The sequence below is a fragment of the Vulpes vulpes genome, chromosome 3, assembly GCF_048418805.1.
Source record: "Vulpes vulpes isolate BD-2025 chromosome 3, VulVul3, whole genome shotgun sequence".
NCBI lineage: Eukaryota > Metazoa > Chordata > Mammalia > Carnivora > Canidae > Vulpes > Vulpes vulpes.
In genome coordinates, this window is record NC_132782.1 from 67405544 (window position 1) to 67431439 (window position 25896).

At 42.2% G+C, this 25896-nt stretch overlaps 1 protein-coding gene across 1 annotated transcript in view; it reads left to right on the plus strand.

Moving 5' to 3' along the window:
• ADCY2 (adenylate cyclase 2) overlaps nucleotides 1–25896 on the plus strand; it is a 386829-nt gene that overhangs the window by 96159 nt on the left and 264774 nt on the right. Inside the window, exon 3 of the mRNA XM_026017679.2 lies at nucleotides 13151–13312. Within this exon, the coding sequence (XP_025873464.2) occupies nucleotides 13151–13312 (162 nt within the window). The remainder of the gene's footprint in view (nucleotides 1–13150; nucleotides 13313–25896) is intronic.

The following is a 25896-nucleotide window of genomic DNA, read 5'->3' on the forward strand; positions in this document are numbered from 1 at the left end:
CTGCTCCATATTCATTTGCCAGGGTGGAGGGACGGGAAGTTCTTCGCAGGAAGGGTGGGATTGTGCCTTTCTGGTCCACTTCAAGGGGAAGCCATTGAGAGATGAAAATGTTCCTGGGAGTCACTTGTGAAACTGAAGGTTGGGAAGGAGAAGGCTGTTTATCACCTTTGGAAAAACATGACTTAAGAAAATCATCAAAGAGCACATTATTTCTCCTGATCATGTGAGTAGAGAAAATAAGTAGACACATTCTATTAAACATTATTTTGCCTGATTACTTCCAAATGAACTTGCTATTCTTTTTCTTTGCCTTTGATGAGAAAAAATTTTTTGTAAGAAACGGGATTCCTGTGTTGGAACAAGCTGTTTTGGGTAGGGCAGATAGACTTTCAAGGTACCTTTTATTTTGTTTTGTTTTTTAAACATTTTATTTATTTATTTGACATACAGAGAGTACAGACAGGGGGAGCAACAGAGGGGGAAGAAGAAACAGGCTCCCCGCTGAGCAGGGAGCTGCATGTGGGGCTCCATCCCAGGACCCTGGGATTCTGACCTGAGCCAAAGGCAGATGCTCAACTGACCAAGCCACCCGAGCGCCTAAGGTTCTTTTTATTTTGAATAACATGAATACCCTGATGCACTGAGGGGCACTCACCTCACATTGCTTCATTAACCTGTAGGATATGCCAGAATAATATTTTCGTTTTTGTTTTTTGTTTTTTAGCTTTAGCAGAAGATTATGGCTTGTTTTTATGCTACCTTAGGGCTTTGGACAAAATACTCAACCCTTCGGCACCTTGATTTTCCCAATTGTAAAATAAGAAAAGACTTGCCATAAATCTTGTTTGTAATGGGTATTGAAATTGATAAAATGTCAATTTTAGGTCAGATGATGTTCTTTCTATATACTCAGAGATATTTCTGGCAACACACCCACTTTTTCTCCTTTCTTCTGTTGTTTCTAAAGACTTTATTATGCAATTTGGAGACTTTGAGAAGCCTGGACATTCTGGTAAGTGACTGTCTTAGAAACAATGCTTACCAATTATTTTGCCATGAGTTAACATTTTGCTGGAGCCCTATAGCAACTCCCAGGAGTCCCAAAGGAGGTCATTTCAGTAGCAGGTCACTTCTGATATTAATTATTATTGCATTAGTCAGGTTTCTCCTCTGAATGCTGAATAGCAAGCAACCCCTAGGTCCAAGTGGCTCGTGGAGTAATAACATATTTCCTATTCTACACTCAGCAGTCTGCTGGTTGGCTGAATTTGTCTGGTCTCTTAACCCTACAGGTCTGCTGTGTGTGTCTTTAGCTCAGACCTGTTTGAAAGAGTTGTCTTTCTGGACCATGGCCTTCTCATTATGGAAGACCAAAACTCCAAGGAGGCTGGCAGAAATGTACATTGAGGCCTTTTAAAGCCTCAGTTCTGAACTGGAATGCTGTCAGCCCATATTCCATTGCTCAAAGGAAGTCACATGGCCAAGTTCAAAGTCAATCAGCCAAGGATGTATACTCCACCTGCTGATTTCCATGGCAAGAGCTAGGAGAGAAGAAAGAATTGTGGACATATTCCATATATTCCACTCCATCTGGTACATTAGAAAACTGTGCTGAGGAATGTTAAAAAATGCTTCGTGTTCTCATTTTTATCTTGGGCAAGGAATCACTATCCAAACCAGTCTACAAAATATGAATTGATGCTCTGGGAAACGGGAATGTAGGGGGTAACACCATACTGTTTCTTCAGGCCCAAAGGGACACAACTTAAATGCTTTCACAATGCAGAAGGTAACCCACATTCAGACGCAGTAGTTTGCTAATCACTGGTGGAAAGTTTCCCGATTTTTAACTCTAAACATATCAGACTTGCAAACAGACTCTGCTGTCATCATGTGACTGGGGTGGGGGGAAGGAGACAGGGAAAATAAATGGGCGAGCTTGAGAGTTGATCTTCATTCCAAGCAATTCAAGTGTCTTAAGAACAGGATTTGTGTTTTCTCCATAATAGATAATAAATTGCCTTGCATATTATACAGCAAAAATAAATACTGGGGGATACGTGCATATGAATGATGAGTGAAGAAAAGGAGATGGCACATACAGGTCGGTGGATACCCCAAACCAAACAAGGAGCCAGAAGGAAGAAAAAAGGGAGGAAAGGGAGCCACATCAGTCACTACATGCCACTAAGTACTGCTCAGGGCTCTGAACAGACAGAAGGCTGGGGAGACAATAAGCTGTCTTTGTTCCCTTAGGACCTCAGGTTTTTACATCCTACTATTTTTTTTTCAAGCATTTTAAAATTTATGATCTACCTCCTACTTATTTTAAATGAAAAAAGGCACAGTGAGAGTCATTGTTTCACCTCTGATTCCTCAGTCTCCCTAAGTCTGAATAACATTTCCCAAGAAGAATGGGAGGTACGCGGTGATTCATGATTTCATCAGTACTCTCCACAGCCCAGGCTTTCCATCAAAGAGCATAATATGTAGCCTTTCACTTCAAAGCATAACATTTAAAGAAACGTTTTCATGTTCTATACGAGGGAGTTGATGCTGGGGAAATCATCTAGGCTGAACGTGGCTATAGAGGAAATGTAACTTCTTTTATTATCAAGTCATCAAGGTTTTCCTCGTGTTTTATTCTGAATTATGGTCATAAAGGATGTTTTTGAATAGGAACATCAATTTCCAAAAACTTCTAAATATGTTTTTCGTTGTAAGAAAGATGAGGTTCTACTTGAACTTCTCAGATATTGAACAAGAGATACTGTTTGAGGACTCACGTGGACAATTCCGTTTTCTGCTTGGTCACCAGGGCTCCCCGTCAGCACAGTGGTCACAGCAGAATGGCGCGGTGACCGCGCAGAGGAAGACATGTGATGTGCTCCAGGCTGTCTGTGATGGTTGAGCTGGTCCTTTTTGCTCATTTAGTAGAAATGACGCTGGAAATAAATGATTTTTTTTAAACCTGGTATTTATTTTAAAATCAAATGGGTCTCTTCTTAAGACACTTGAAATTGCACCCCAATGCACCCCAATGTTCACAGGAGCAGTGTCCACAACAGCCAAACTGTGGAAGGAGCTGAGATGTCCTTCGACAGATGAATAGATAAAGAAGATGTGGTCTCTATATACAATGGAATTATACTCAGCCATCAGAAAGGATGCACACCTACCATTTACATCAACATGGATGTAGCTGGAGGGTATTATGCTGAGTGAAACAAGTCAATCGGAGAAGGACCATTATCATATGGTTTTACTCATATGTGGAATATAAGAAACTATGCAGAGGATCATAAGGGAAGGGAGGGAAAACTGAATGAGAAGTCATCAGAGAGGGAGACAAATCATGAGAGACTCTTAACTCTGGGAAACAAACTGAGGGTTATTGGAAGAGAGGTGGGAAGGGAGATGGGGTCACTGGGTGATGGGCTTGAAGGAGGGCCCGTGATGTGTTGAGCTCTGGGTGTTATATGCATCTGATGAATTACTGAGCCCCACATTTGAAACCAGTGATGTACTAAATGTTGGCTAATTGAAATAAAAAGATAAAATGGTTTTAATTACTGACAGCATTTGTGGGTCTTTTAATGAAGAGTGTGTAGCTGTGATACTCTGCTACTGCGTTACCTTTGTGACTGATCAGGGCTTGAGGTTAGCTGGAATGGAAAGGAGTGTCCTCTGGTGTGCCGCCACATGGCTGTGAGGATTAATGTGTGTCTGCAGAGCACCCACCCCAGGAAGCACACGCTTGTCATCAGTCAGCTGCCTTGGACTCCCCTGCCCTCAGCTTTCATGTGTCACTGCACCTGGAATGTTTTATTCCTTCCTTCTGCAAATATTCGTTGAGGTTGTTTATGGGACAGGTACTGTTCTCAGTTGTAGGGAACCATCGTCCATGCAGGGCCCTTGTCTCCATTTTTATGTGGGGGAAGACAGAAGATAACGATTAGAAAAATATAAACATAACCATTCCAATTCCAAGAATGATACAAACAATTTAAAGCAAGGTGATTAGCTAGAGAATGAATGGGGTGATATTTTAGATAGAGGATCAGTGGATTCTCTCTGGAGAGGTGGTGTTTGAGTTTTAAACCCTAAATGACAGGAAGAAGCCAGCCAACAAAAGAGTCTTGGGGCAGAAGAACAGAAAGTGCAAAGGCCCTGAGGTTCAGGGACCAGGGTGTAGGCCAGTATGGAGGGACTGTGGATGTGGGTGATAGGAGTTGGTGAGATATGAGATTGGAGGTGTCAGCCAGATGAGAACTTATTGGCATGATGGAGACTTTGCATACTTGCCCAATGTTACAGAAAGCCAATGGCAGGATATACACAGATGGGGGGTTACGTCCGTTTTTAATGTGCTAAAAGATCACTTTGGTTACCATGACATGTTAGCTAACAGCTGCATCATGTCCCATGATTATCATTCCTGTTTTGTGGGGAAAACATTTAAAATCTGATTTTGTAGCAACTTTGAGGTCTATAGTACAGTATTGTTATTCAGTCACTGTTGTGCTTTTGATCCCCAGAACTTCTTCCAGCTGCAAGTTTGTACCCTTTGACAAAGATCTCCGCATTTACCCACCATCCTAACCACTATTCTATTGTTTGTACAAGTTTGGGATTTTTAGCTTCTGCCTCTAAATGGTGTCATGTATAAGTCATGTATAAGTCAATCATCAGTGTCTTTTTCTTTCAAACTTCTTTCATTTAGCATAATGCTTTCAAGGTCTATCTATCTTAATTGCAAAGGGCAGGATTTATGTTTTTCTTATGGTGTGTGAATAATATTCCATTGTGTAGGTGTGTGTGTATGTATGTACATTTATCTTTATCCATTCATCCATTGATGGACACTTAGGTTGTTTCCGGATCTTGGTATTGTGGATAGTGCTGCAATGAACTTGGGAGTTTTCAGTATCTGGTCTTCATTTCCTGTGGAGATATATATACCCAGAAGTGGTAACCGTATTATAATACATAAAAGTATCTCATCAACATGTTGTATACTGTAAGCTCACACGTTATATATGAATTATATCTCAATTTTTAAAAGAATCACTTTAACCTCTGTGTGGAAAATTCATTCTAGGGAACAGTAGTGTAAGCAGAGAGGGCATTCAGGATGATGTTACAGGAATCCAAAGGTGATCGATTGATCATGTGACTTGGGCTAGAGTTGCAGCCACATATGGAAAGGGATAGGTGGATTCAGCATGTCTTCTAAAAATCAAGAGCATGAGGAAGAGAAAACTATTAAGAATAGCTCCTGGGTATGGGGCCAGAGGTTCATTTGATGAGATGGGAAAGAATATGAGGACAAGGGTTGGAGGTCGGGGAAATAGATGAAATATGTGTGATGAGAATTGCACCCACATGCCTGAGGCCTGTTTTGATAATCCAGAGTCACTGTAATGCATTCCTGTAAATAGTACTAATGACAGTTTGGCTCTTATGTTTGCATAATCCACTATGGTGCACAAGCATGAAATTCAGAGTTAAATCCTAGAACTGAGCCAGTGGACTCAGCCTAGAGCCCCACATCAACTCTTGTGAGGCCTGGATAAGCCAGGGCAAAAAGCGAATGGAAGCTGAGAAAGTTCCAGAAGCATCTGGAAGCATCCATGACATGAACTGTGCTGAATTATACCTGAGTCTGGGATCTAGACCCCCTTCTGTGGGGCAGAGCCAGGCAGTCCTTCGCTTTGTTTGTTCTTGTGGGAAAGCCTGTCTTGAGCTGGGGAGATGTAGCTTCTTTACTGACACCTGAGCTGAAGTGTGATGGGATTTTGGTGGGATGGCATATATGGGTCCACCAAAGTCCAGTCATGCATGCATATATACCACACACAGGAGTTACGTACATGTATGTGTGTGTATGTATACCAGTTTGTTTCTCTATATGTATGTATGCACACACATAGATAGATATAGGTACAGATGTGCAGGTACACACCCCTCCCCACTGGGGGGACCTGGGAAAGAAAGAGGGGAAAGGGAAAGAAGATAAACCTAAGAAAGAGGGTCATCATAGACATCCATAGAAACTGGACGTACTCTGATGGCTTCACTAAACATCAGTGTGGCTTGAGGGTCCCCAGTTAAAGAAGAGACTGTTTATACAGTAGTGAAATTTGTACTAGGAAATGTAACAGTGACTCAAAGCAATCCTCATAGAAAGTACAGTCAACGAACATGGTAAGAAAATGCTGATCTAAATAAAAGGGTAAGTATCATTTTGCACATCCACAAATCAGCAAAGGAAAAGAGAGAGAAACAAACCAAGGAACAGATTCTGAACTAATGACAACACACTGCTGGTTACCAGAGAGGAGCAGGTGACAGGATGGGGGAAATAGTGATGGGGAGGAAGGAGTGCACCTGTCCTGATGAGCACCTGTTGATGTATGGGAAGTGTTGAATCAGTATATTTTACATCTGAAATTAATATTACACTGTATGTTAACTATACTGGAATTTAAATAATAACTTAAAAAAAGTTAAAGCACATTTCTGGCTAAATATCTTTCTAGTTGTTTCTAGAAGAAAATGTAAATGCTTCTAATTAGTAAGTGGTATAGATGTTCTCAAAGCCAGCAATCCTTTGAGATGGAAGTAATATTCAAAAAGAAATTTTTTATTCAAATGTAGAATTTACTTTCAGAATGCTCAATTAGATCCCTATATTCAAGAATTCTCTCTTTTCGTTTGGCAATTTTTACTAAACTTTGGCATTTCTAGCTATATTCTAAAGCAAGATGCAATGTTCAAAGAACTACAATTCATGCTTTTTCAAAAAGGTATAATTCCTATGGTTTTTAGTAAAATCTCTCTCTTTGAAAATCAAACTACTACTTTAAACGCTGTGCTATTTTTTTATTTCTCAGAGATTTGTTGGAGAGAAAAATGATTTGAGGAGCTCAGCTTCTGATTATAAAATACTTACATTCACTGAGATGTTATTTCTCTTAACATTATTAGCATAAAAAATAGAAAATATTTCTCTGATGGTGTATTCTCAACAGAATTGTGACGATTTACATAAGTAATCCTGATCATCTTGCTGATTGTGCTTGCTTATGCATTCTCCGGGAGATTGGAATAGACAACAGAGCTTCATGAGAGCTGGGGTACCACTGGGAAGGAAAATCTAGGGGCTTCATCTTTTCAGCTACTGTTGCCATGTCTGGGAACATTTTGCTTGCCATTGAACTCTGAAACACATGTGAATTACACTCTGAAAGTCCACAGACTGTACAGAGACCTGGGCTGTGAAAGACCAGATTTATGTAGAGAGTCAGGTTAGGACCATTTCTATGTCTATCTTACCCTTGCATGAGTGATACCTCATCTCTTCTCCACATTTGTGGAGATTTTCTGTTTAAAAAAGTTTAAAAATGATTTTTATAAAATATTTGTGATTCATAAACTGTAAATCGCTTGATGTTGTGGACGCTTATTCTTTATCTCTCAGGTGGGAACGGAGCATGAGATGTAAAGTGGATGGAAAATACTTGAGATCTAAAGTCTGACCTACAGCATAATCTTTTTTTTAAAAAAACTATTCTTTTTAGAGAGAGAGCATGAGAAAGAGCAGAGAGCACAAGTGGGGAGTGGGGAGAGGGGCAGAGGGAGAGGGAGAAGCAGACTCCCCACCAAGCAGGGAGTCTGACATGGGTCTCAGTTCCAGGACCTTGAGACCATGACCCAAGCCAAAGGCAGATACCCAACTGACTGACCCACTGAGGCGCCCCTGTAGCATAATCTTGATACTGTTATTTGTGCCCTCCAGAAGAGCAGAGTTGCTTAAAAGTGTAATAATGAGCAGAGACCTGAGTGCAGAGGGGGAAGCCAGGCAGGAGTCTGCGGGCAGAGCACCCAGGACAGACCACCTGGCAGGCCCCAGAAATGGCCATGAAGGCCAGATCATGGGGAAGAAGTGAGTGGGTGGAGTGGAGGGGAGGTGGCCCAGGAGGCTACTGGTAGGCCACTGCCAGGACCTGGGAGTGTACTGTGAATGAGCTGGGAGGCCAGCTGGAGAGCATTGGTGTAGAGATGATAAGGATTTGTATTTGAGGTGGGTCTGGAAAGAGGTGAGATTTCAAGAAGCCAAGAAGAGGAATGAGTATATTCTAAGGGTAGACAGTGGCAGACCTGGTGGGGAGCGCCCCCTGCTCACAGGGATGCCCTGGGCTGGCTGGAGCAGAAGTGCTTCCAGAACAGGGTATGGATATGAGTGGAGAGGCCTGTCCGAGGAGAGTCTTGACCTCCAGGCTGTGCGATTTCCACTTTACTCTGTGATCATAAGAACCCTTCAAGAGGAGAGTTCTGAGCACAGGGGTAGGCCAGAGGAAATGTTCATTCAAGAAAGCAACTAATTCAACCTGTGCATTCAGAATAACGAATCCAGCAGCTATATGTTGGCTGGATTAGGGAAAGGAGAATGTTGGAGAAAGGGATATCCGTGAGAATGTGACAGCAGTTGGATAAGGTACTCCTATCTTGCCATGAATGATCATTAGTATAAGGAAATGCTGAGTTATCTGGTGCATCCTTTGCTATGGAATATTCTGTAATTGGTGAAAAGTAAATCATATATTCACATTATATCTTGGAAAGATGCCCATGATGTGTAATTCAGTGATAAATAGCAAATTACAGAGTAATGCATATAAAAGCATCTAATTTATCCATCAATAAAACCCATGTTATAGTGTGCATGTGTGCATGCAGGCACGAATGTACATATGTGTGTATGTATGAGCTCAGTGTTAGTCAGGACCACCTAAGCTGTGCTTGGGATCCCAGGGGTTTACCACTACAAAGGATTTGGGCTCATTCAAATGAACACAGGTCCATGTGGGTCCTCTGAGGGAGTTACCCCTCACTTGAGGGACCAAGACTGGAAGAAGCCCAGATGTCATGTTTCCATGATTGCCAGAGAGGGGAGGGGGCTTGGTAAGTTGTGCACTAATTTCCACCCAAAAGACACCTGTGACTCCTACCCACACTGCATTTGTCAAAGTGAGTCATATGGCCTCATCTGACTTAGAAGAAAATACTCAATGCATTGGTACTGTGTTCCCAGAAGGAAGAAAGTTAGAAATATTTGGTAATGAGTCCTAGTGATTACCAGAAGCATGGAGAATGGGGTGGAATGGGCAGAAACGAGGTCCCCTTATTGGGGGAATGGGGAGAAGAAGGAGAGAGAGAAAAGCATGGAAGCATGTTTCTTAACATATGGAAGAGGAATGAGCCAGCCTAGTGGAAGTAAAAGGGGAGAGGAGTAGACAAACAGATGCGGTTCACTAGAATCCTAAAGTAAGAAGACATTGTTTTTGAGTGTGGACGTGAAGAATCGTCAAAGGTGAGGTGTAAACGTTTGCACCTGGGTTGTTGGGGATGAAGACATCATGGGTAGAATTGCCTTACCCTGCTGGGAAGAGTAGGGTTAAGAAAATAAGAAGCTCTTACTTTGTTTGAAAGTTATGGGGCAGATGTACCTGGGTGGCTCGGTTGGTTGGGCGTCCAAATCTGTATTTCAGCTCAGGTCATGAGTCCAGGATTGTGAGATACAGCCCCACTTCAGGCTCTGCACTCAGCGGGGAGTCTGCTTGGGATTCTTTCTCCCTCTCCTCCTACCCCTCCCCCCACCCCACACTCATGTGGGCTCTCTTTCACTGTCTCACTCTAAAATAGATAAAATCTTAAAAAAAAAAAAAAAGTTATAGAGCTTGAGGTTCAAGTAGACCAGTGGGATGATGTGTATGTCTTATAAAAGGCAAATGGCAGGCTAAGTTCAGAGAAACACTTCAAATGGTTTTATTGGGATGCGTGCCGCTTCAGATATTGTACTAATTCAGGGTTCTGGGCAGGGTCTCAGTCATCAGATCAGTGGCTACTCTTTCTTCAGCCTCTGGACAGAGATACATATAAGGGGAATCTCAGTCATGGAAATGTCCCCATGGTAACATAGAAACCCAAATGCCTGCATTTGCCTTTTTGGAGATTTTAACCCACACATTCTTTAGATGTGCCAAATCCATTTCGGTTTTACATATGGCCCTATTTGAAATTGCTTTGGAAAGAAGGCAAAAAATAAATAAATAAATAAAGAGAGCCCTCTGGGAATAATAAGAAGTAAAGACTGTTCCCCCTGTGGGACTTGAAACCACACTTGACTTTCTTCTTTCCTTTCCGGCCTGCGGAGTGATCCCCAGGCTCCCCGAGCTGAGCTCCTGAAATGTTGCCACTAAAATTCAAAACTTGATTTAATACAACTTGCTTAATTGACCTTTAAAAATTTCATTTTGTTGTCTAAAAATGAACACTTAGCAGGAGCAACTGTATTTGGAAAACAGAATGTCTATTCTCCATTTGGTTACTGCAGATAAGCCTTCCACGTGCTGCCTTTTCAAAGCTCAAATTGTCTGTGGAAGTGTATAGTAATTGAAGTAATGTGAGAGTTTTAAAGCTGTCCAAAATTAAGCTGTTGAAAAGTTATGATAATTTCAAAGAACTGCTACAGGTTTTTGCATTAGAAGAGAAATACGTAGTTGTAAGAGAGAGGCTCTTTTTTGTAATTGTAGGTTCTTATACCTGAAAATATTTGTTTAATACTTCGTGTCGGATATAGGATTTTGCATTAATGCTGTGTATAGAAATAAATGTCTTAATTGAAAATATTTGGTGGGTATTAAGGATTGCAAAGTCAATTTAACTTTCTCAATAAGCCATGACTGTGCAATAATTGTTTATCTCATTCACATTCCTAAAAGAAACTTTTTCTCTGGTTTAGTGGCTGCCAGCCAAGGTGATCTTACCCCCTGGGAAATATTTGACAAAATCGGTAGACATTTTCAGCAGTTGTCACAACTTTGAAAAGGGGAATGTCAATGGTGTCTACTGGGTGAAGGCCAAGAATGTTTCTACACATCCTCCACTGCACAGGACAGTGCCCATCACAAAGAAGTATCTAGCCCCAAATGTCAGTAGTGTTGAGGTTGAGAAACCCTGATTCTCAGTGAAATATCTGTTTTAGCTCATAGGGTGTCCATATTTAGTATAACTTTTCTCTGATAATTTTGCTAAATATTCACTGTTGTATGTTATTATTTACCATAACTCACGCTATAAATATAAACTGAAAGTGAAATATGTAGAAATGAAGGAAAGATGAGCCTATCTTTGAAACATTAGTAATTTTGTAATGATGATTAAATTTTGTAATGATGATTAAAACTTGGTCCTACCTACTGAAAGAACTCAATATCTGAGCCAAGATGTTGAGTGCTTTCCATGATTGTCTTGGCAGGAAGGAAGAGAGCTTGCTGTCTTTCCATGTCAGACTTGTAGACGTGGTTCGTGGGCACTTGTGTCTTCTTTTTTTTTTTTTTTTTTTTTTTTCGAGCACTTGTGTCTTCTGTTAGACCTTAGCTTCATGAAATTTCTATCAAGGGAGAGAAATACTGCAAACTCTTTACCAAGAACACATGGAAGAGTTAAACCTGTGGGATCTAATTTGGGCTTTGATAGTGACTACTTGGGAAATACTGGCCAAGTTCCCCATTTCTCTGGATCGGTGATATGCCATGCAGACCTCCGTGTCTATACAGGTGGGGGAACCAGAATGAGTCTGGTGCCCTCCTGGGCCTCATTCTCTTCAGATCTTCTGGGAGCAGAGCCTTTTGCCCATGTCCTCATGAACATATATCCCAACTCACTGCAGAAGAACTGGCGCAGTGTCTCCACATCCTTCCAGCCGTGCTGGGATTTGGGGTTCTTTTTGTAGCACAGATCACTCTGAATTTGGGACAAGCTCTTCTCCCCTTAGCTTCACTTCTGTTCTTGGGTGAAGAGCTGTGAGGCAGGGCGCACCAGGTGCCGCTCTTCTGTTTCCCTGACCTCGGCTCTTTTTCCCACTTGATTTCTCACTCTATCTTCCTGCTTCATGTTCTTTCATCTCTACTTCTTTTGTAATGAAAACGGTCTGTTTTATTACCTACTAAACCACTTTCCTTTCCATTCCAAATCTTTCTCTGAGCTTTCATATTTTTTTTATTGAGGTGACATTCACATAACATAAATTAGCCATTTTAGAAGGAAGAATTGGGTGGCATTTAGTACATTTGCAGTGTTGTGCAACGAACACCTGCATCCAGTTCCAGAGTGTTTGTCATCACCTGAAGGGGAACGCTGCCCCTACTGAGTAGTTACTTCCCACTTCCCCATACAGCCCCTGCCAACCTCTAATTTGCTTTCTCTCTCTGTAGATTTACTTATTCTAGATAGCTCACAGAGATGGCACCCTATGATATGGGGTCTTTTGCTCTAGCTGCATTCACTTGGCATAATGTTTTAGAGGTTCTTCTGTGTTAAAGCAGGCATCAGCACTTCATTATTCTGGCTGGCCAGTATTGCACTACCTGGGTGGCCACAGGCTCTCTATCCATTCCTCCACTGGCGGACATTCGTGTAGTTTCCACCTTTTGCCAATTGAGAGTAGTGCTATTACGAGCATGTGGTTGCATGTATTGAAGTTACCTGTTTTCACTATGTGAGGACATATTTTGACCCATACGGCTGGGTCATATGGTAGTTGTGAGTTTCACTTTTTGAGAAACTGGCAAACTATGTAATTTTGTAACAGCCAAACCATCAGCTAAGCTGTTTGATTTTTGTTCGTTACATGGCCACACTATTTCTACTTTGCCCAGCTGTTCCCCCCTCACCCCCCCCCACACCCTCCGGCAACACCTGTCCATCCTCCGCGAGTCTCCGAGTCTCCGGAAACAGTGTGAGACGTCACTCAGGAATCCATGCGTGCTAAAGCACGGACACTGAACCCGGGGAGTTCAGAACCAGCTCTGCCTCCAGATCCAGAAAGCGCTAATAATGTCTGCAATGGTCTGGGTATCAAAACTGGCCATCCCCAAATTTTGAACAAGGACAGTTTTTCTCCCTCCCAGTAGTTAGTCCTTCATTGTAATCCACTGGGTTTGTTTGAACGTGCCGTCCTGTTTTATCATAATCCACTAAGTGGGTGCCATTTGAGGTGTTTTGTGCAGCGTTTCCTGGGAAGGAGAGGGGATGCCCTGGGGAATGGGGACTCTCTGTGACTCTCCGTGTTCTTCTCCCATAGGTGTCGTTCTTCCTCTTCATCATCTTCGTGGTGTACACCATGCTGCCCTTCAACATGCGAGATGCCATCATCGCCAGCGTGCTCACCTCCGCCTCCCACACCATCGTGCTGAGCGTCTGCCTGTCCGCGACGCCGGGGACCAAGGAGCACCTGGTCTGGCAGGTGGGTGACCTCGCCTCTGCCGGCGGCCCTCACCATCCCACCCGGGCTGCTGGAGGTGCCGTGTGCTGGTTCAGGGCGTGACTGTCGGTACCTGGCGGGTGCCGGAGTTCTGCTCGCCCGTGTGGACTGGAGCGTTTCTGGTGGGTGGCCAGCCACACCCGCCTCCATCCGTGGAATCAACGCTTAGCAATCAGCGTTGGGAGAGATTAGAAACGGTGGTTCCATTTTGCTGATTGCTGAATGGTAGTATGATTGTGAGGCCTACAAGCTGTTCTTACTGTGCATTAGAATTTAGCACTCTTATTTTTAGAGTGAAAATAGCTTGCACAATTAAACTCCTAATTCTCCTCCGCCTCTCTCCACCTTGATATCCAAAACCCCTTCTTTATGGAGGAGAAAAGATTTCTCCATTTCTTAATCTCCTGTCAGGTCCATGGCATTAAAAAGGTCTTCTGAAATGCTTCGACAGAAAATTTAGCTTTACTAATAAATGACATTTCAAAGAAGCCATTGTATTTAATTAGCTAAAAGCATTTAAAAAGTGATTTGATATCCTGCTACGTACATCCATAAACATGAGGGTCAGTGGCTTGGAGTTACTCCTAAGTTTCTTTTTATTACCTAGAACAGGTATGTTTGATTTCGCTCTGTTAGAATTAGATGTAAGAAGTGCAGCCATGGTGTAAAACGCAGGGGGCACTGACGGAATTGATTAGGAACAACACTGCCATTGAAAAGGGGATTTTAGATGTGGGTCACATGAGCCCTGTGAGGTCGGAGAAAGTGGTTTGTCATTCAGTTGATGGAATGTTTTATTTGGGAACTTGAAAGGGAACTGGAGGCTTATCCTTGGGTGTCTAGTAATCCCTCTGAATTGGAAAGCTTTCTGCGGATCCCTTTTCTCAAGACTCCTCTTCTAGAGCTCATAACAGAGGAGCGCTCAGAGTGGCCCGAAAGACCTGCATTTGTGAGACATCCTTTGTTGGCACCGAGCAAGCATAAGAGCACTGGCCCCAATTCTGCACAGTGGGCTGCAGGGTCACACGGGCTAGCTCCGATGTGGAGGAAAGTGAGTCCTTGTGGCTGAGCCCAGGAGCCTGCAGCCCCCAAGACGCAGATGGAGACCAGTCAGTAACTAATCAAACGAAAGCAGGAAGGTGGTGTTTTCTGAAAAGAAGAAACAATCCAGCTGTGCCTGGGAAGAGGTGGGGAACATGTTCCTTTTTATAGGAGCTCTGCCCCAGCTTGGCTTCCCTCTGCTGCATTGCAGAGCTTCCCTTGAAGATATTTATGGGACATTTCTCCTTTCTCCCGTAAATTTACTTTTCCACTCTTCCCATTATGGGGCCTGGGTGGTGTGTGTGTTTCTGCAGGAGGAAGGAGTATGTGTAATCTGCTCCCCCCCAGCTGACAGTGTGAAAATCACTGCAGGAAAGTCCTTATCACCCAGGCATTAGGGCGCTTGAGCACATTTTCAGGACTCCCAACACCATGGTTTTAGGTTCCCCTAGAGCACATTCCTTGAACGTGTTGTACCTTTGCCCCTTCATGAATACAGTGCCTGCAGGACAGGTGTAATAGAAAAAGCCATCTGGGAAATAAGGTTTAAGATACATGCCTGTAAGGATTAAATAGGGTTAAAAAAAAGAAAAAGGGGAAAAAATAAGTGCTTTGTAAAGACTCTGGTGTATTCTAGGTCATTACATACTGTAGTGATTTTGGTCTTTTTTTTTTTTAAAGCATTTTTATTTTCTTCCATTAGTTAAAAAAAATGGGAAAGAATGTAATCTTATTTAATTACTCAATTTTCAGAACACACAAAGAAAAACAATTCTTTTTTTTTTTAAAGATTTTATCTACTCATTCATAAGAAACAGAGAGAGAGAGAGAGAGAGAGAGAGAGAGAGAGAGGCAGACACACAGGCAAAGGGAGAAGCAGGCTCCATGCAGGGAGCCCGATGTGGTACTTGATCCCAGGTCTCCAGGATCAGGCCCTGGGCTGAAGGCAGCGCTAAACCACTGAGCCACCCGGGCTGCCCAGAAAAACAATTCTTATCAGTGGGCAGCAAGAGATAGGAAACTTCTGTAATAGCAGAAAGAAGAAAAGCTTTTCCTTCCCAATGATTTCATAGGAGAATAACATTGAAAGGAGCAGAAGCACAGAATGGCAGGTTTCCTTTCTTCAGAAGTAAGTTCACAATGATTCCAAGAACCAGGAGATACTGATAGATTTAAAATGGAAGGTCCATTGGTAAATGTCAGGATGATGAGGTAAAAGAGCTCTAGGTACCTTTGGCCACTGTAGGCTGTAGGGCATCAAACCTGTAAATAGCTCTGGTTTGTGATGTGATGTGCACTGAGTTCTGTTTACCTTATCTTACCTTATCTTATCTGATCTCAATCTCATAACCCTGAGATCATGACCTGAACCAAAATCAAGAGTCCAAACTGACTGAGCCATCCAGGACCCCCATTGAGTTCTGAATATGAACCATGTGCATACATTAGAATGCTACAGATTGGGTGGTTATATTCCTGCAGTTTAATTGTTTAAAGCAAAATTATCTAAAATAAAGGATGTCGGTTTCATATGAAGAGGGTTGCCTGTGGGTGATGATCAATATCACCCTGCCTTCCAAGTCATACATTTTTGTTTAGCATGGATCCATATTAAGAATTTTTGTTTCACTTTATTTTTTGAACATTGGCAATCTGTCGATAGCATATAACGCTTCTCTATTAACCAAGGTGTTGATGTCATAGAAAACCCTATTCCCTTCTCTGTTGATTAACAGAGTTCATTGTTCTCAGGAAATTTATTTTCCCAGCATTTAACTCGAAGTAGAGTTCAGTCTCAGGCTATGTTATATCACCTAGCTGAGGAAATTTAGTTAATAACTGAAAATCATGAATGATAATTTTTAATGCATTTAAACATAAAGTATAATCCCTAACCCATTTTTTGACTTTTATTTGGAAACAATCACAGACCTACCAGTAAGTTTCCAAACCTAGTACAGAGCTTTTTTTTCCCCCCCTAGGGGTTATGCATCTTTGTCCAGCATCACAGAAGTGATGGCATGTTCTCATCACATTTGGTCATGGTCTCATGATTTATGCTGGTCATTAGTGTGATGGCGCGGTCGACCAGGCTGTTGCACTTTGGATTTACTCTGTAATTAAGACATTTTGTGGAGAGGTACTTTGAAACCAGGCAAATATCCTGTTTTATTTCCTTGTTGATGTCCACACCATCTTGCATTTCCCTGTTCTGTACAATGGATTAGAAGCTGTGACCATCATTATTTGTTTTGACACCTAATACAGGCTCAGATGTGGCCAGTGAGCACCCCTTCAAGCTAGCTGCTACACCATTTTTGGTGTGTCCCCCTCTCTCTTGGAGAACTTGCTTGCTCTCTGCCAAAACAAGATGTTCCAGGCTCATTTCATGTCTGCCTGCCCTGGCCATAAAATCCATCATCTCTCTAAGGAGCCCTGGTTCTTTTTAGTGAAGAATGGCACTTAGAAACAGGGTCTGGGCTGTAGGTCTTTTCATTCCCACTGGGTTGTCATTACTCCAAGGCAAGGCGCACACACATCTACACCTACATCTACTTTTATATATCCTTATGACTTCACACTGGTATTTCCAACCCGCCATGGGTTCCATGCCAGTTTTCCCCCCGCCTTTCCATTGTGACTTCAGGGCCAATAGTGAAAACAGTTTAGTTCCCATGATCCTTGATGTATTTACTTACTTGATCCATCCCAGGATATAACCAGTCTCCTATTTCAGTTCCCAACCCTACCGCCACAAAGCTGCCTTCTCACTTGGCCCAAATTCCCTTCCCGTTACACATGCCCTCCTTCCCTGGACCAGGGTCTGACACTCCATCCATGTGGGGGTGTCCCCTCCCCCAGCTGGGGCTCTGTCCTCTGTGATTTCCCCATTGTAGACATTCTTGGGTCCCAGCCCAGCTGTATCACTGTGGGCGAAGCCAGCCTCCCTGGCTCCCTGTAGGTGCAGATGGTCCTTGCTCTGCCTGATGGCTGTGGACCGAGTTATTCAGGAGAGAAGAAAGGGGCGCCTTGGTAACTCAGTCAGTTGAGTGTCTGACCCTCAATTTCAGCTCAGGTGGTGATCTCCAGGTCATGAGATTGAGCCCTGCATTGGGCTCTAAACTCAGTGGGGAGTCTGTTAGAGATTCTCTCTTTCCCTCTCACTCTGCCTCTCCTCTGCTACTCTCTCTCTCTCTCTCTCCTTCTAAAAAATAATATAAAATAAAAATAAATAAATAAATTTGAAAGGTTCCATTCAGGGGAGAAGGAAAAGGACAAAAAGGGCAGGAGGAGATGATGGTGTAGGGAAATGGAAGAGAAGGAGCACGTTTTGAACAGTTTCCTTGTGGAGGACGAGGAGATTCTTTCCAATGCTCTCTGTGATCCCCATTTGTCCTAGCCTCTCAACTTTTCTTGCAAGTCCTTCATCTTTATTTTCCTAACTGGGTTTCAGAGGACAGTTTCTGGAATCTGGGATGATCCTTAAATATTAGGAAACATAAAGAAGATAAGTTTCACATGGTCTGTGTAAGAAGAATGTATTATTATTTTTAAATTAATTTTGTATTTTAGAGAGGTGGGGGAAGGTCAGAGGAAGAGAGAGAGAGAGAGAATCTCAAGCAGATGCCTTACTGAGTGTGCAGCCCAACGACGGAGCTCGATCCCATGACCCTGAGCTCATGACCTGAGCCAAAATCAAGAGTCAGGTGCTTAACCAACTGAGCTACCCAGGTGTCCCAAGAAGTATATTATTTATCTATCATAGATTTCATGTGAGCACCACAAGTCCTTAGCAATTCGTGGTTAACTAGAAAATAAGTCCCCTTGTATCAGTAGGATACTTTTGACTACAAGAGCAGCAGGGAGTCTTTTGTTTATGGCTGGATCAGGCAAAGGGGAGCCCCAGGTTAGGAAGACCACCTGAAGCCTCCATACTCGTGCTGTGGTGCTGCCTCCCGCTTGAACTCAGGGGTGAGGGTGGCAGGTGCACAGCCCTTAGGATTGGGAGGCTGGGCAGGAACCTTGCCTCCCAGATGGGGAAGCAGGTCCATTGCTTGGGAGACATGGTCCAGCCTGCAGCCTGTACATCTTAGATGCACCTGTTGTCCGTTCTGTGTTTGCCAGGTCTCCGTCCCTGCAGGCAGGGTACTGAACCACCCTCAAGGAACTACTGAATGGTCCTGTTTAGGTATCATGATTACCTTTTCTTTCTTTTTTTTCTTACTCTTTTTTACTTAATTTTCTTATATTTTAATTTCCTTCATATTCATACCCCATTCTGGATTTTCATTTCATGTATCTTTTATTTTCCCATGAGACAAGGAAGAATTTTAATATAGATTTACTTATACAAGCCAGTTATATGGGAATCCATATTTGTTAAAAGAGATAAGTTAAGGAGCACTTATTGATTTTCTAACAGGATTACTCATACTTCTGATAAATGTTATAGGATTCTTATATGCAGTGGATACTTGGGTATATTTATGATACAATTTGAAAAAAACCTTAGTTTGGACCTAAAATAGAAAACATAATCTCTCATCTTTGGCAAGAGTATAACCAGTAGTAATGCAGCTTTGTTATATAACCAGTTCCTCTTCAGCATAATTCAGGAACTGTATATTGGAGTCTGGAATTAAATTGCATTTAGGATCTAATCTGAGAAGCTTAAAAGGAAAACAGCAGGTTACCGGCTGCCTGGTCTCTGGCTCTGGAAGAGACTAATTGTTGGGAATTTGAATCTCTCTTGCTACTGTGTTGTCTTTGGAGAAGTGCAGGATGTTGATATTTTCCACAAAAGGGAAGAAAGGGGACTGTACTACTGTTCATTTCATGTAACATCTAGCTATCAATCGAGTATGATCCATATTTTATTTTAGCAAGCTATCACTTACAGGTTTAACATTATAATTTGGAAGGAGTCAGGGTAAGCATGGAAGAGAGGTAACAATAGGAAGGTGTCTGATGTGACTAAATTCTGAAGCAAATCTCAAGGCACCCCACATTCCTGCAGAAGGCACTCCCTTCCTTCCTTGTCCTTCCCCCCAGACCCACAGAAGTCCCTACCTCTCCTTTAAATGGCAGGAGCTTTGCACCATCATCTCACCAGAGAGAGTTTGGTGGAGTGAGTGAACAACAACAACACAATTCATGCTTTCCTTCAGAACATCCCATCACTTTAAAAATGCTCTGGCACTTTCTAGAATGAAACTGCAAGAATGCGTGACAGAGAACTTTCCTGTTGATAATCATTTTACCATGATGACGGACTCAGACCTAGGTTTACTTTTCAACATTTGTGAGGCTGTTTTGTGGAGGGGTGGAAGGAACAGAGCTAAAGGGAAGCCCTATTAGACCATGAGTTGGAGATTTGATCAAAGAAGCATGAAAAAAGGATTTATTGAAAAATGAACAATGCTAGTTGGTCATCCTTCAGTGGTGTCTATCATCTTCTGGATTCTATAGTCAGAGCTTTGTGCACTCTGTTCATTCAAAGCACTGGATTCATATCAAATGCAATACATTACAGATTGATTGCAGGTTGACTGAGTAGTGAACTCGCTGACTGATATCTTGACAGGTGATTTTCCTCACATGTTCACCAACACCCAGGCACCCATGTTCCATTTTATGCCAAGATCCAAGGCTCTGTCCATTCCAAGTGTTTACTGTAGAGGATAATTTGTGAAAGATACTGATTTTAATCCCTTATGTATCCATCTGTTAATTGCTCTTTAAAACCCTCAGAAGACAATAAGAAAATCAGCACCCCTGTGGTGAGTCACACAGGACTCCTTCCTTGTACTTGCAAGACGAATGATAAATCTGCTGAGTTGTACAAACTTGAGAGAAAAATATATCGACAGCTTGGCTTGAGCAAGAATTTCTCCATGATTCTAAGAGATCTCTTTGAAAAGTAGGGAGAAACCCAATGATCTGGTGTAGCATAGAGAGGATGTATGCATGGTCACTGAGAGATGCTGCAAGGAATGCTAGGCCTAGAGATGTTCCTAGTTATCTGTAGTGCAGGAATAGTGATAATAGCTTCCTGCTAGGGCAGCAGATGTGATTAAATGAGATAACAAATGAAAAGGACTTACCTGGCCCAGGTGTGTGGTTAGTGCTCAGAAACATTAGGTAGTAGTAATAATGATGGCATGGTATCTACATGTAGGTACTACATGTAGATACTACAAAGTATCTACAATACTTTCATGATGTTTGTGGAGTGCACCAGACTGGTCAGGCTGGGAGCAGAGGGAGGAGACATACTTTCTGTCTGTTTTTACAACAATATTCACAGCATGCCTTCTGTGAGAATAATGGGCATCATTTTTTGCCTTGCCTAGGAGGTGTGAGATCTTGCTCACCAGATGCTGGGTTTATCATTTTTGGAATCCTTCTCAAGCAGCTCCAGAGTGTTTTGACGTGGCAGAGAGTGTGGGATGCTGGACAGAGCTAGCACTTTGGCCTCAGATGGACTCTGAGTTAGGATCTCTTACTCCCACTTTATAGCTGTGTGTGGTGGACATGGAGGTGGACCAACCAGATAACCCTCAAGGGAAGACTTATAGTCCAGCTTTTGGGAGTGTTGTTGGCAGCTGACTTTCAGCCCTAAGACTCTTTAAAGCTGTTTCTGCTGCATAGAGCAGCCAGCTCAAAGTTATGTCTTTTCAAGGGTGACCTACACCCATGACTGATAGAGGTGGGTGTGTAGATTGTATTCAATCTGGACCCCTGCAGGGCAACTCCGATGGCCCATATCAACCCTGGAGTTTCTGTGGGTTTTTTCCTAAAGTTGTCAGATCTGCATCACAGCTCAATTTCTGTCTCTGCTTAGTCTGGCTTCCTTCCCTCCCCGCAGGCATTGACCTGAAGGGCATTTCCTAGTAAACACTGAACTCTGTCTCAGAATGTGCTTCCTGGAGGGCCAGTATGCAACATTGCATGAACTTGACTAATTCTTTAGTTTACTCAGTTTTCTCAACTGTAAAATGGGAGCAGTAACACTGACTTCCCTAGATAGTTGCTGGCCTTGGTGCTGATTCAGTCAACTAGTGTGTCTGAAGAACCAGTTATTAAGTGGGGCTGGTACATAAGACTTAATGAATAGTGGACAAGAAGAGCAGCCGTAATGCATTTTGCTAATAAGTTTATATGACTTTTACAGAACCTGAGAATAAGGGAACATGAAAATATTTGGGGGGACTATGTTAATTATCAAAGCCCCAAATGATCTATGGAGTTGTGTAGGGCAAGAGTTGGATCGTACAAGTGCCAAACCCTCTGGGCACAGGCCTGGCCTGATTGGCCATCCTGCAGTGTGCCCACCCAGACTCAAGGTGGTGAGCTTCATCTTGGTGAGGTACTAGAAGCCCACCCTCCACTAGTGAGTGAAATTTGGAACTTTTGCTAATGCCTGAGGATCAGCAACCCACTCCTATGGGTTGATGGAATGCCTGGTTTTGGAAACCCTTGAGGGTTTGTACCTCATCCTTTACCAAGAAGAGGCATTTACAGGATCACTTCCAGCAGGATATCTTGGAATTCTGTGCTGTCCTTTCTCTGGAGTGTCTTGTTCTCTGGAGAAGCCTGTTCTTATTCCCCAGCCAACCTTGGGGGTTGCACTTTACCCCACTGAGACCAGCCACATAGTATGGGGGTGGATCTGGCCATCCCATGTGTCAGTTTTGTGGTCAGAGGGACATGTACCTGTACAGCTCTGCCTCTTCATGTCACTTGTACCACTCCCAGCTGAGATACTCTGTTGGTTTCCTAGGGGAGCTATAACAAATTACCACAAATGTAGATGCTGAAAACAACAGTTCTTTCTTTCTTTTTTTCTCTCTTGCTTTCTTTCTTTCTCGCTTTCTTGCTTTCTTTCTTTCTTTCTTCTTGCTTTCTTGCTTTCTTTCTTTTTCTTTCTTCTTTCTTTCTTTCTTTCTTTCTTTCTTTCTTTCTTTTTGGTATATAATCCCAGTTTATTGGAGAAAAGCATACACATGTAGAAAGGGAACAAGAAGGAAATGTTCTCTTATTTTCGTGGTGGTTACCACTGGATGGTGGGATACAGGTGAGCCCTCTTCCTATTTATGCTTTTCTTCATTTTCCAGAATGAACATACATTATTTTTACATTTGGAAATAAACTTTTTCAAATGCCAAAAAATGTACATTGCTACATCAGGATCCAGAAATCCCCAATAAATCTTTGCTCTCTTCCAGTTGGGCTATTCCTTCTCGTTTTATTTTTTTTTCTATTTTTTTATTGGAGTTCAAATTGCCAACATATAGCATAACACCCAGTGCTCATCCCATCAAGTGCCCCCCTCAGTGCCCATCACCCAGTCACCTCATCCCCCCACCCACCTCCCCTTCCACTACCCCTTGTTCATTTCCCAGAGTTAGAAGTCTTTCATGTTCTGTCTCCCTCACTGATATTTCCCACTCATTTTCCCTCCTTTCTCCTTTATTCCTTTTCACTATATTTTATATTCCCCAAATGAATGAGACCATATAATGTTTTTCCTTCTCTGATGGACTTACTTCAGTCAGCATAATACCCTCCAGTTCCATCCACGTTGAAGCAAATGGTGGATATTTGTTGTTTCTAATGGCTGAGTAATATTCCATTGTATACATATACCACAGCTTCTTTATCCATTCATCTTTCGATGGACACCGAGGCTCCTTCCACAGTTTGGCTATTGTGGACATTGCTGCTAGAAACATTGGGGTGCAGGTGTCCTGCCATTTCACTGCATCTGTATCTTTGGGGTAAAGCCCCAGCAGTGCAATTGCTGGGTCGTAGGGCAGGTCTATTTTTAACTCTTTGAGGAACCTCCACACAGTTTTCCAGAGTGGCTGCACCAGTTCACATTCCCAAAGAGATGGAAAAATATTCCATGCTTATGGATTGGAAGAATTAATATTGTGAAAATGTCAATGTTACCCAGGGCAATTTAGATATTTAATGCAATCCCTATCAAAATACCATGGACTTTCTTCAGAGAGTTGGAACAAATAATCTTAAGATTTGTGTGGAATCAGAGAGATCCTGAATAGCCAGGGGAATATCGAAAAAGAAAATCAGAGCTGAGGGCATCACAATGCCAGATTTCAGGTTGTACTACAAAGCTGTGATCATCAAGACAGTGTGGTACTGGCATAGAAACAGACACATAGATCAGTGGAACAGAATAAAGAACCCAGAAATGGGCCCTCAACTCTATGGTCAGCTAATATTTGACAAAGCAGGAAAGACTATCCAATGGAAAAAGGACAGTCTCTTCAATAAATGGTGCTGGGCAAATTGGACAGCCACGTGCAGAAGAATGAAACTAGACCATTCTCTTACACCAGACACAAAGAAACTCAAAATGGATGAAAGATCTAAATGTGAGATAAGAATCCTCAAAATCCTAGAGAACACAGGCAACCCCCCATTTTTGAACTTGGCACAACAACTTTTTGCAAGATACATCTATGAAGGCAAGGGAAACAAAAGCAAAATGAATTATTTGGACTTCATCAAGATAAAAAGCTTCTGCACAGCAAAAGAAACAGTCAACAAAACTAAAAGACAACCTACAGAATGGGAGAGGATATTTGCAAATGACATATCAGATAAACTGCTAGTATTCAAAATCTATAAAGAACTTATTAAACTCAGCAGCAAAGAAACAATCCAATCATGAAATGGGCAAAAGACATGAACAGAAATTTCACAGAGGAAGGCATAGACATGGCCAACACACACATGAGAAAATGCTCCACATCACTTGCCATCAGGGAAATACAAATCAACAGCTCTTTCTAAACTCTGAAATTTATTCTCTCACAGAAGTCAAAACCAAGATGTTGGCAGAGTTAGTTCCCTCTAGAGGCTCCAAGGGACAATGCTTTTATGCCTTTCTCTGGCTTCTGGTTGTTGCTTGCAGTTCTTGGCATTCTTTGGTGCAGGGCTTGAGAATTCTACTCCTGTGTCCATCTTCAGATGACCTTCTTCCCTTTTTGTCTCTGCATTTACTTCCCTTCTGTCTCTTACAGAGACACTGGTTATTTGTCTTTAGAGTCCTACTCTGAATCCAGGATGATCTCATACAACATTCTTAACACGATTACATCTGCAGACATCCTTATTTCAAAAAAAGGTCATATTGTGAGGTTCCCAGTGAGGGAACTTTTGGGGCTTCTATCCAGCCCACTACAGATGCCAACATCCACACCTGGACTGCAGTTCTACTCCTCTCCTGCCGTGGATACTATAGACCGTCCATGTGGTCTCTGAGCCAGTGGCTGTGGGGCTCCCTTGCCCTTGTTTGTTCAGATAGCACTAAGCTCTGTGATGCACAACATAGTAAGATCCCTCATTGGAAGATATTTATGGCAACACATAGAGAAGTAAAGCAAAACTAGGAGAATTTAGAGTGAGGAAACAAGGGAATTCCACCCTTGTTTAAATAAGACTGTCATCCAGAGGGCAAGCACCAAGGATTCGTGAGGAATGATTGCAGGTAGGTCGGGCAACTAAACATTGGCCATTGGCTCATTGCTCCATTTAAAAAAATAGATGATATGGTCACATTTTTATAAAGTTTGAGACAAGGGCTTCAAAAGGTTTTTGGTGAAAATATTTCTTCCAACCATTTCTGAATTCTTTCACTGCTTTTAGTAACTTTTCATTTGATCTTCTTAGGTTTTCCAGACCTATAATCCATCATTTTCAAGTGAATTACCATTTTTGGAGTTTTAATTTTCTTTCTAATTATTTTGCCTAGTACTTTCAGAAAAAATTAACATTAAAGTGGTGGTAGGAGATACAGTTACCTGCTTTTTTTAAAAAAGATTTTATTTATTCATTCATGAGAGACAGAGAGAGAGAGAGAGAGAGAGAGACAGAGGGAGAAGCATGCAGGGAGCCTGATGTGGGACTCGATCTCGGGACTCCAGGCGAGAGAGAGAGAGAGAGAGAGACAGTCAGAGGGAGAAGCATGCAGGGAGCCTGATGTGGGACTCGATCTCGGGACTCTAGGACTATGCCCCAGGCTGAAGGCAGGCACCAAACCGCTGAGCCACCCAGGGATCCCCATTTACCTGTTTTTTTTTTTTTTTAATTTATTGGATTGATGTTTGTCCTTTAAGCTTTTGGGTCAAGTGAGTTGTATAATTTGAAGGAAGTAGCCATCTATTTCTACTAGAGAGGTCTTATTTTCTCTTTCCTTTTTTTTTTTTCCTTTAAGGATGGATCTATTAAAAGACAGTTTTTGTCACCCATGGGCAAGATTGTATGATTTCTCCCATTGTGGAATATTGAGCATTCTTGAATTTTTGGAATTCACTCAGTAGGTCATACTGCTTATCTAATTTGATGCTTAATTTCTTTGGTCAATAACTTGTGAAGGATTTTGCATCTATTTTGACTGTAATAAAAGCAAACAGGTAGCACTGACCTTGGTCCAGGGATGGTTTTGAGTGCTCTGCTCATGTATGAGTACCTTTTATCTCAAATGTTCCTATAGA